Below are 12,484 nucleotides of genomic sequence, written 5' to 3'. Positions count from 1 at the left end.
ACAAATCCAATTAGTTTATTTTACTGTATACTGTGAAAATCAAGTCTGAGTAGTCATGAGATTCTGAGATCAAATAACAACTGAGCTAATAAAGGTTAGCACTAGGCATACAGGTTTTAAAAGTAAGTTCCCTAGGAACCTGAATAGTCAGACACCCTTAAATAATTCTTCTAATCACAAAATGCTCAGTCAAATATTTGGAAAAAGTTTACTCTTGGCAGTAAATTAATAACAGTTGAAGGGATGTTAATATCCTAAATCTCACACACTGCTAAAGCCATGCACAGCTGCTACTGCTGTTAAGCAAGACCCTTTTCTTTCAGCCAATGGTCAGTGGAATCAGTGGGGTCACTGGAGTGGATGTTCCAAGTCTTGTGATGGCGGCTGGGAGAGGAGAATGAGGACTTGTCAGGGCGCAGCTGTAACAGGACAGCAGTGTGAAGGCACAGGTGAAGAGGTACGAAGATGCAGTGAGCAGCGGTGCCCAGGTAAGAAGAGCCCGCCACGTGTGTGCATTTGTGCACATGTTTAAGTGCATTCATGCGTGCATGTGTTTGTGTATATGTGTGTGTGTGTATGTGCATATGAACATTCAGCTGAATATAACACCACCTGAATTAAAAGGTTGATACTAATAAATGGCAATTCACTTGGTTTTTTTTTAAATAATATATGACAGATATGTCTGAATAGTTCTACAGGGTTTATTTGTTGAAAAATGACATTGAAATACATGATAGCCCAATTGTATCTACAAAGAAATAACTAGGTTGTGTATAATTTATATCATTTCAGTATATTTTCTACTATTTTTAGGAAATTTGCTTATTGGGGATACAAAAACTTTCTTAAATCATAATAATTTGCTTAAGTGTTAAGCAATGAAAAGGTACTGTTAAAACTCACATAGCTTCATTTTTAAATAACTGATTAATGTCTCATTGATGGATGACCTTAGACATCTCAATTTACCTAGTTTTTTTCCAATTTTCAATCATAAAAATATACTATGAGTAAAATATCAGCTGCTGTGGCTAGTGAATGAGATGTGCATGTAAGCACAGATGGTAACATGGCCAGACACTGTCCATACCCTATTCATTTTTAGCAAAGACTTTTTTTAGAATACTGGATCCTTTCCTTAGAATAATTGTAGCACACTGAGAACTCAGGAAATAAGTAAGTAACCTTGATTTTAGGATGATGCCAGAGATGATACTGAGACAAACAGAAACAGGTGATAGGTTGGTCTTCTACCTGCCCAGTGGCATGAACTGGGAGGATATAAGTGCCTTGTTGTGTTTATTCTATGGGTGTGCTGCTTTGGATTGACTGTGGTTTGAAGGGATGTAGAATCACGTTGGAGAAGAACCTCTGGGCTGGGTGTGTCTGTGAGAAACCATCCATACTAGGCTAACTGAGGTGGGGAGGCCCGCCCTGACTGAGGTGGGGAGACAAGCCAAGTCCCAGCACTCATGTCCTGCTGCATCCTGACTGTGGATGCAAGCTGCCTCAGACTATAGCCAACCTGTGAGCCAAAAGGGACTCTGTCTTTCTTAAATTGCTTTTGTCAAAGCATGTGCTCCCAGCAACGTGACTAATTGACTAATACAGACCTTTGGTTTTAAGAAGTAGAGTCATTGTTACAATAAATCTGACCTTGCCGTTCTTAGGGCTTTGGAACTGGTAAGTGGAAGAGATGTGGAATAGTTTTGAAATTTTATGTGCAAGGACCCTCAAACTATAAACATAGCATGGGGCAGTCGGGTGGGATGTTAGAAAAGTCGATGATGCAGACAAATGTGGACGGACAGTGGAAGCCTGGTCCAGAGTTTGGGGAGGTGGAAATGAGCAGCATCAGAAATTGGATTAGAGGACAGACATTCATGCGGTATTCTACATGAACATCTGGCAAGGCATCTGGCTGCCTTTGCCCATAGCTTGAGGGCTTGAGAGAGGTTGAATGTAAAGTAATGCAGACAGGATAACTGTCATTCTGGGCCACAGCTCCTGCCTACTGCACTCATTCAAGTCTTAGAGAAAGCAAGAAAACAAAAGAGACATAGTGTATGAAAGTGCTTTCCACGCAAGCCTGCTAGCCTGGATTCTATCTACGAGGCCCACAATGGAAGGAGAGAAGTTGTTCCTCAACATCTGCTCTTTGATCTCTGCATGGCATGCATGCTACTGCATTGATATATACACATAACAAACTCATGCATCATGTGCACGTAAACATAGCCACACAGAGGCATACACAGATATACATTCACACTAGTAACAATGATGGTGGTGGCGGTGGTGGTGGTGATGTTGAAATACTTTAAGTGAAGCAGAGCATTATTAAAATCCATGTATTTTGATGATGTAAAGTGTGTGGACATTGAAGAATAAGTTGACACTCTGCACTAGAACAACCTCATGGATGTTCTAAGTGAAAGAGCTTACCCATCAAAGACTCCTTCCAGTAAACAGTTCATTTGAATCATGGAGCCTAAACTGAAAATGTTGCTGAGAGGATTCTTTGAGAGCATCTTATTTGGGAAGTTCTCACTAGAGTCAGCTCACAAAAGCTGATGTGAATATGTACCAAAAGACTCCATCTCTGTCCTGAGAAGGCAACACAAACTTGGCAGCATCACTACCTTTGTGCTAGTTGAGGAGGTATGTAAGACACCAGTGGAGGAGTTACAGAGGCATGTGTCATGATTCCACAGAGCTGATAAGCCCAAGCATCATGTGTCAAACCAGGCATCTGGTGGCAGTGAAAGAGGTCCTGAGAGGCCACTTCATGATGCTGTGAAGGTAAAGCCTACGTTGTGATGGGGTCTTATGGTGGTCAGATGTCAGACCATGAGGCGTCCACCAATTAAGACTGTAGATAAGAAGCAGGGGTTGCCCAGGAGAGAGGCTAGGTTTGTTACAGGCAGCAGGGCTGGAGGGGCTAGCCTTCTTAAGCCACTTGGGGCTCCCATGATTCTGTCTGAAGTTCCAGACGATGAAATGAAGCTGCAGAATTTGTAGCCTGTGCTGACAGGGTTCCATGTTGGTTTGCCTGATCATTTCCCTCTCTCCATTCTCCATTAGACACTTTTCTGTGCTAGTTTGCTTTGTAAGTCTCTCTTTCTTCATAGAAAATCATCATCATGACATCACCTGGAGTCTTCAGTGACACTTGGACTTCGTATTTTGGGTCAGTGTTAGGACTGTTCAAAACTATGAGAACTTTGAAGTTGGACTGAATACATTTTGCATGATGAGATAGTCATTAGCCTGTTGTGACAGGAGGTAGAGGTTAAGTACTGAAAGTGTGCTTTGTGTTAAGGTAACAAATGGTAGACATGAAATGGATTTTATTTGTCAAGTTGACAGAATGTAGAATCACCTTAGAGACAAATCTCTGAGTAGGTTATTTGGGGTGGGAAGATCCACTCTATCTCCCTGATTCAAAAATAAATAAATAAATACATACATAAATACATACATACATAAGAAAGAAAGCAGAGCACATCCGGCTTGCCTTCCCCACCCCACCATGATTCTCTATTGCCAATGGAAAGTGACAGCTACTTCAGGTGTCTGTTGCCCTGCATTCCCCTCCGTGATGAACTGTATTAAACTATGAGCTGGAAACCATCTACTCCTTAAGTTGGCTTTGCCAGGGTGTTTTGTGAGAACAGCAAGGCAAAAGTTTCATTCGTTTTGGCTACCTGGTTACAGATTATGGCTGCATCTTTGCAGCGTAGAAGCTATTGATTTCTACTTAGAATGAGCCCCTCAGTGTAAAAATGCAAGATTTCTAAGAGTTGCCCAGAAGTCAAAACATCACATTTCTCTAGAATCAAAATGCTAAAAGAGTTGCCTCCGTTTGACACTGATAATCACATCATCAACTAGAGTCTTTTTGCATTTCCATTAAATTTGTTTATATTGTTGGGGTAGGTGTTCAGACCTGCCACAATACACATCTAGACTTCAGAGGACAGTTGGGGAGTCAGCTCTCTCTTTCCTACTTGTCGGTCCTGAGAGGTGGTCAGGCAAGACAGCAAGCACCTTCATCCTGGGAACCATCTTTCTCTTTGGTCCAGAAACTTGAGCTTCAAGTTGTGCATTTTTTGTCAGTGGGTTTCCTTCTGGTGTGAAATCTAAAATTAGTTTGGCTAATTCTCCAGGCCATGTGGATTCAGAATGATAAGAGACACACAGCAGGCAGAGCTCCTCTGTGAGGGATGCCTAGACAGATTAACAAAGAAGTCCCTGCACTGCGTGAGAATTGACAAGCTTTAAACAAAAACATTTGTTTTGCCAAAGGAGAAATTTCATTAGAACAGGAAAGCATTTCAAGCAAGCCCTTCTTGATATGGGAAGGTACTGGAAGCAGCCGTCTCAGCGTAGGGAGCTTATTGACTGCCCACAACCGCAGCCTATTAACTGTGCACAACTGCATTTCATCTGCAAAGGTAAAACAGGACACCTGCAATCAGATTTACAAAGATTGCCACCTGCTGTTGGAAAAACATTTCACAGCTCTGTTTGTAGGGACGTTGCATGTTTTATTTGCTCTGTTTACTTGTTAGGTTTCACGATTTAAGACAGATCAAACATTATCAAATAACACTGAAAACACTATTATAAGACACTATATTTTGGCATTAGCATTTTTATTTCTTTGTTTTCAGGTAGGTGGTTGGAAAACAATGGCAATTTATTTGCAAATATATCGTTCCCTGGTGAAACCTACTTCTTAAATTAGATAAATAATTCCTTTATTAGTGCAATCACCAAAATGTTCTCACTTACCCACATAGCTATATCAAGTTTGGGTTGTTTTTTTGCTATAACTTAATCTGATATTTTGCACAAATTGCATTATTCATTTGTAGATATTCTGAACTGTTAATTTCAAAATTTTCCTCTGTTGAAGATGGGTTGTTTTTATCATAATATTAGCTATATCTATCCACTAATGCCTCATATGTAGTCAGTTTCTTCAATAAAGCAATATTTGTAAATAGTTATTTTACAGTTTTACACAGGTGGAACTGACTTATATACTAAGTTCTAAGCCTTAGAACTACATTAACCCTATGTGAGTTCCTCATCGTGGCCACCATTATTCCCCCTGTGAATGACAGTATAGTGGTCCTAATTCCAGCCAAGATATTGCTTCCGGTATACACATTGACAAACGTATTGGAAAACTATTCATATCACCTTAACATTTGCTCAGGCACTTTTCTTGTCAGTCACAAAGCTTCAAAAAAATGTTTTGGTTTAAAACCAGTATTTTCCCAGCATTATTTTTAATATTGTTTATTCTTGACTGAGGAGGGGAGACATGGAAACAACTAGCATTTATTTTTATGCTTCACTTAATCTGAATTCAAAAACAAATTAATCAACCTTTGTGCAGAGACCATCTGTTGTCAGAAAGGAAAAATGTATGTACATCTTCTAGATAAGTAATGAAAATTAATTTTCTAGATTTAATCAAACACTATTACATCATCTACAAAACAGATAAAATATGCCCAGCAAGATTAAGAGGTCTCTTTTCGGGTAAATTGACTAGGACAATAACGTCATCGACCCCCTGCCCCAATAAGATGTTTCATTTGTTTTCATAAGAAAACAGGGCCATAGCAACCAAAACTTAAGAATACTACTGGTTGGGAAATAGAATCACTCCAGGGGAGATAATTAAGCGTCCCCATTTTTAAATTGGTCAAGCTCACCAAATAATGATTCCATTTATCTCCGTCTCCTCTCACACCCTCGGGTGCTGATGGGTAAATGGTAGGGTGGTAATAACTTCACTTCTTTTGCTCTCTATTACAAGGTGAAACAACCTTTCAAATTCACTTTTTCCAGGTAACATTATTCAGAAATCAAAATTTACTAATGGACTGTCGAGCTATAACTTTTGTGCTCCCTGACAGACCAGCATACTAATGTCCATTATTTTTGAATTACTAATCGCTAAGTTGGAATCTATCACTATTGCTTACAGATGGCTCTTCCTCTGCAAATAAAGTTTGCTTGTTGGGGTCACCGTTGCTTTGTCTGTCATGCTGAGTGAAGCTTGCTGGTGGACTGCATTCAGGAACACCTACATATAAGTGGCTGCATGATGAGCCGGGGGCCGGGGAGGCCAGAGATGAAGCAAGTTGATATTTACCCCTAGATCTCCCTGGCAAAGGAGAGCAGCCGTAGCCCTAGTGATGCGAAACACATCGCGTCTTCAACTTTGTGATGTTGTTCATTAGCCAACAACACAAGGTCATATTGTAAATATAAGCACTTCTTCCCTGACCCAGCCCTACCCCATCCCCACTTAAGAGATGCCATGTAGATGCCATGTGTCTCAGAGAGAGGCCTCATCTTCACTGTTTCCCCCAAGGTAAAAGAAAGAATTAAAGAAAGGGACTTTACTCATTTGGCACTTGCATCTCTGCAGGGGATCGCCTATCACCATCTGAAGCAATGCTTTTAAACCTTTAGTGGGCTTAAGATCCACGCAGGGAGCTTGTTGAAGCTCGGAGCTGAGCATCAGAGACTGGGTTAGGTAGAGCTTGTGTGGATTTGCGAGTTTACATTTCTAATTGCTACAAGGTGATGCTGATGGTAATGGCCTCTGGGTCATCTTTTAGACTGCAGTGACCTAATACTAATATCATCAAGTAATCATAATAAAATTATGATTGAAACTTAACAGAGAAATGAAATGAACTCTTTATATCAAGGTCTTTTGGTGAAAGTAGACATGACTGCCTGGACAGACTGCCGAGTTTGATTTAACTCATGCTTCTACACAAATGACGAAGGGTGCTGTCTGTAATACATTGCCAATTAATTAACTAATTAATTGATTGATTAATTAAAAAGAAAATAGGGCTAGTATAAAGGATCACTTATTATTCAATTTTCAGTCCACCAATTTTCATTTTCCCTGCTCCATAAAGAGCAAGAGAAAATAATATTATCATGGAGACAAGTTTGAGGTAAAAATCTACAGTGCTGGGAAACAGCTCTTCTCAGTTCCTGCAGCAGGCAGGCTGTGTCCTGGTCAGCTTTTTGTCAACTAAACAGCAGCTGGCGTTATCCAGGAAGAGGAACTACAATTGAGAAAATGCCTCCTTTCGGTTGCCTATAGGAACTTTATTAGGGCATTTTCTTGATTGATGATTCACGTTGGAAGGCATAGCCTACTGTGGGTGGTGCCAACCCTAGGAAGGAGGTTACTATAGAAAACAGGCTGAGCCAAACCATGGGGCTTATGCCAGTAAACGAGGTAGCTCAAATCCCTTAGCTTCAGTTTCTACCTCTGGATTCCAGGCCTAAATTCCCTTGCTGATGGATTGCTACTTGGATGTTTTGGTCAAATAAACCTTTTCCTCTCTGAGAAGCTTTTAATCATACCCTCTTTACCATAGCCTTGTGTCTTAGAGTTCTACTGCTGGGAACAGACACCATGACCAAAGCACCTCTTATAAAGGACACCATTTAATTGGGGCTGGCTTACAGGTTTAGAGATTAAGTACATAATTACCGAGGCAGTAATATGGCAGCATGCAGGCAGGCATAATTCAGGAGAAGCTGAAAGTTCTACATCTCATTCCAAAGGCAAACAGAAGACTGACTTCCAGACAGCTAGAACAGCTTAAAGACCACGCCCACAGTGGCCCACTTCCTCCAACAAGGCCACACCTCCAACTAGTGCCATTCCAGGCCAAGCACATTCAAACCACCACACATAGAAAGCAAAGACATTCCCATGCCTCTCTTCCTAGACATGAGCATGTATGTCTTTGGTGTTTCTCATCTTCCAGAGTGAAAGCTACAGCATGCATCTGCAGAATTTCTGTCCATGGTATAAGAGGCTAAGAGCAGCCGGGTGTGGTGGCACACGCCTTTAATCCCAGCACTCCGGAGGCAGAGGCAGGCAGATTTCTGAGTTCGAGGACAGCCTGGTCTACAAAGTGAGTTCCAGGACAGCCAGGGCTATACAGAGAAACCCTGTCTCGAAAAAGCCACAAAAAAAATAATGTTGTGAGGGAAAAATCACAAAAAAAAATCATACTGACCCATCCAACAAAAAAAAAAAAAAAAAAAAAAAAAAAAAAGAGGCTAAGAGCAGAGAAGTGCTGTGTCTAGTTACATTTACTTGTCTTCTCCACAGGTGCCGGTGAGTATGCTGGTGGGTTAATAATCAACCCTACGAAAACTTTTTTTTTAGAGACAAGTGTAGGACATGTAACAAATCAGGCTGTTATAAATGGTATGTACCGGTCCATTTTGATGTTAGATGTAATAATTTTCATAAGGCTGAAGATGTCAGTTTAAAACTCTCATTTCCTTATCCAAAGAGAAAACTATAGAACCATTTACAAATGGCCATAAGTTGTGTTCTTACTTCAAGCTGCTGTGAGTGCATCCCTAACCCCCTGGATTTCTATTCTTTTCTGTTGTTGCCTGTTTTCTTTACAACTTAAAAGGAATTATGCTGTTGTCTGGTGAGCTATTCGAGAGGCTATAGCACTTGTTTTAACCGAACACTTTTGGCTGTAGTAAAGGACAGCCAGTAATATCCTAAGCAAGTGTTCACACCAGTTATTCAGGAAGTGTTCATACCAGTTACTCAGCTAAAGTCCGACACTGAGCTTCATGTTGACAGTAGAGGGCGCTAGGCATTGACTTCTGTTTCTTCTTATCAAGTGCCTCAGGTAGATTGTAAAGAGCAGAGAAGATAATTAGAGAGGAACAGTGCCTTGGAATGGGAGAGAGATTTCTTAATAAATACCTAAAATAGTGTTTGATCCTCTCCAAAGCACAAGCATTTGATTGTTTTTACATAATCTACTCTATGGTTCGGGGGGGGAGGGGAGTTGATTTTATGGGCAGAATTAAGGAAGAAGCACTGGGGGCCAGAGGTCAGAGTTTGAATTAGATAACACTACTAGATGTCCTTTACTCAGTCCTGTTGCTATGGAGATAACTATGCAATAATTCATCTTAGAAGACTGCTCATCAGAGAAGACTTTGGGAAAGCTCTCAGAGGCTCTTCCAGAGCAGAAACTTCAAAATCAATTTGTTCTAATCTTCCATTAGACTTGCTTGTCTGATTTAGCAATATTTAGGCAACACCCTCAAGGTGAGAATAAAAGTAATGAAGCACACAGTACCCGCTTTCGGTTCTTCACATCTTGAATATTATTGTGTTAAAAGAAGTAAATTTTAGGATATACCTTAACATCAAAGGACATGTAAAGGTTTTAATTAGTATAACTCTCTTTCCTTGCACAGAGTGCCACTAACCTGTGATATTGAATCTGATGTTTCCCTCACTCACTCATTCCCTGCACACCCTTACATGACAAATCCTCAGAGTCAGAGCCTGCTCTGTTTTCTTCGTCTCATAGTCAACTCTTGTGGGACAGGCTTGTAGATTTACAACTTTGTCTGGCATCTCTCGCAGATTTCCAGGGTACTTTGCCAGCCAAAAACTACCAGGCTCTACCAAAGGAGGGGAGGGGTTCTGTTTTAGTATGAAACCGTTTGTCATTCAAAAAGGACCAAGCAGTCACTTTCCTAATGACAGAGACTCAGTCATCTATTTCCTTCTTAGGTGGCCCTCTGTGTTCACCTTACCATCATCTGTTAATAGTAGAGGAGCACAGGATATACAGGAGAATATGGAGCACAGGAAAGACTGGAGTTTTTCTTAGTGTCTTCACACTTAAAATGGAAGCATCTTGGTGCAGGGAATTGCTTCGATGTGATAAAACATAACTACGATTGTAAATGGCAGCTGAGGAATTCTCTTTTACTCATTTCATCAAGATGACATCGTCTTTTCTGAACATGTTTGTCTGATTATTGTGGCCCTCTTCTGGCCTTAATCATATGACTCACTCTGTTTAAAATCCTTCAAGAACCAGGTTAAAACTAGCTGCTCATCAATCATACAATACAACTCCACTAATCTTGAAAATTCTGTGTGTGCTTTCTCAAACCTTCAATATTAAACTGAACTTACCTTCAATTAAATTTGCTAAGAGATTAAAACTAAAGAACTTTTATCTGCTAGACTAAAATAGGGCTAAATAAAACATAAAACAGAATTTGCTTTGCAACATATTTTAGAATACTGCCCAGACACTATCCAACACTGTAATCTCAGTAAAGCAGACTTGACTGACCTTGGGTCCCCGCCTCCTTGCTGAATCGCTTTAGATTAAGTACTTTATTTCTACTTTCGTTTCTTGGTTAATATGAAGACAATAATCCAGTTCTCCTCAAAATTAGCAAGATATTTGAATAATTTAAATATTTTATAATTTGAATAGTTGTTCATGGTGGAAATACAGGTATACAACTTAACACAGATGAAGTGGCTTTTTCTTCAAGAAGACTGTAAATGTAACTGGGGTAGTGGTCTATGCCTAGAGTTGCACCATTTGTGGGGGTGGACCAGAAGGACTGAATATTTCAAGTCCAACTGAGCTATATATTACGACTCTATTTCAAATAAACAAACAAAATGCCACACGAAACTTATTTATTTTAAACCTTAGCAACAGAACACATTCTTCCCAGGAATCAGTAAGTCTCATAGAGCTGGAAGCCCAGTGAGCTTAGAGGCTGGCCTCTTTCACCTCTGCCTCCCTGGGAGCAAAGAATTCACAAAATACAGTGATTCATGATTTGCCAGCAAGTACAATTTAATACGTGAGGGTCATGTGTAGTGCATGTTTTTTTCTTTCTTCTGCATGGCAGCTCTGTGGTTTAGAATCAATTTCTCTTTAATGCTGAAATTCTAGCATATGAGGTGAAAACTAATTCTCCACATCAAATTGATTTAAACCCTGTATAATTTCTGCTATTTTTAAGAGATGGAAAATCAGTTTGAATAGACAGATTAACAGCTAATCACTAGGTAATTGCTACCTTGTTTTAAAGGAGCACGCTAACCACATACTTGTGACTTCAAGTACAGTTGTATCTTACAAATGAGGTTTTATCTTAGCACTGAGGGTGCTAAGCATTGGATCTTGCACTTGATGAGCAGTTCCTCTTGCTGTGGGTTATAACTTAAACATACAGGAGCCCCTCATACTGCAGAATAAAAATTTAAAAAATCCATCCCATAAACAACCACCAAACCCAGACACTATTGCACGTGCCAACAAGATTTTGCTGACAGGACCCTGATATAGCTCTCTCCTGTGAGGCTATGCCAGTGCCTGGCAAATGCAGAAGTGGATGCTCACAGTCATCTATTGGGTGGAACACAGGATCCCCAATGAAGGAGCTAGAAAAAGTACCCAAGGAGCTGAAGGGGTCTGCAACCCTATAGGAGGAACAACAATATGAACTAACCAGCACCCCCAGAGCTCATGTCTCTAGCTGCATATGTAGCAGAGGATGGTATAGTTGGCCATCAATGGGAGGAGAGGCCCTTGATCTTGTGAAGATTGTATGCTTAAGTATAGGGGAATGCTAGGTCCAGGAAGTAGGAGTGAGTGGTTTGGGGAGCAGGGGCCAGGGGGAGGGAAGAGGGTATAGGGGATTTTCAGAGAGGAAACTAGGAAAGGGGATAACATTTGAAATATAAATGAAGAAAATATCTAATTGAAAAAGTTGAAAAAAAAAGAGAAAGAAATGTTAAAAAAAAAAAAAACACACCCCCAAAACCTACTTTTGTTTTTATATCTAGCCCAACTTTGTATTTTCTAATCTGTAAGTTGAACATGGGTAGATTACAACAGCAAAAAATTAACATGAACCTTCAGCTGAGCAATTCCTCCTGGGCATGGCTTTCATGCATGCAACTAACATTTTAAATTATTACTTGAGATTGTAAGAGTGATATCATTATCCCCTTATCTTTCCCTCCCATTTGTGCCCTTTTACTTTCTTTCAAATCGATGGCCTCTTATTTCATTAGTTGCACACACACACACCCTACTCACTATGTATGTTCCTTGTATCCATGTTTTCAGAACTGACCATTTGGTAGTAGATAACCAATGGTGTGGTCTTCCCTCGGGAAGAGTATTTCCCAGTCTCTGCATCGCTAAGTTGCCTGTAGTTACTTGTATGAGGATAAGGCCATTGCCCCCTCGTAACCCCTTTTGTTGCATCCACACACTAGCAAGCCTATCAGCGCTAACCTTCTTGAACTCATGCTAGGCAGCCACGTTGGTGACACTTCATGTTGGTGACACTTCATGTTGGTGACACTTCATAGGTGTGGCCATATCGCTGAGACTTCATGCGAGTAGTATCTGAAATGTCCAGAAAACCCAATTTCACAGCCAAAGCCCTGTTCCTCTTTCTCTTATCTTCTTCCCTGCCCTTCTTTCACAGTGTCCCCTGAGGGTGTGTCTTAGGTTCGGGAGTTGTATTGTAGTTGAGTCCTTGGAGACTGCACTCCACAATTCTGAGTTTTGCTTGGTCGTGGTTTTTCTTTTTTTTTTTTTTT

The 12,484-nt window shown here is 40.4% G+C and overlaps 1 protein-coding gene across 1 annotated transcript in view; it reads left to right on the top strand.

The window, feature by feature from the left end:
• Positions 1-12,484, top strand: part of Adgrb3 (adhesion G protein-coupled receptor B3) — a 719,524-nt gene that overhangs the window by 277,859 nt on the left and 429,181 nt on the right. Inside the window, exon 7 of the mRNA XM_021197371.2 lies at positions 324-488. Coding sequence (XP_021053030.1) covers positions 324-488 — 165 coding nt within the window. The remainder of the gene's footprint in view (positions 1-323; positions 489-12,484) is intronic.

The sequence above is a fragment of the Mus pahari genome, chromosome 5, assembly GCF_900095145.1.
Source record: "Mus pahari chromosome 5, PAHARI_EIJ_v1.1, whole genome shotgun sequence".
In the NCBI taxonomy this organism is placed as follows: Eukaryota; Metazoa; Chordata; class Mammalia; order Rodentia; family Muridae; genus Mus; species Mus pahari.
This window is presented reverse-complemented; position numbering and strand designations above follow the sequence as displayed.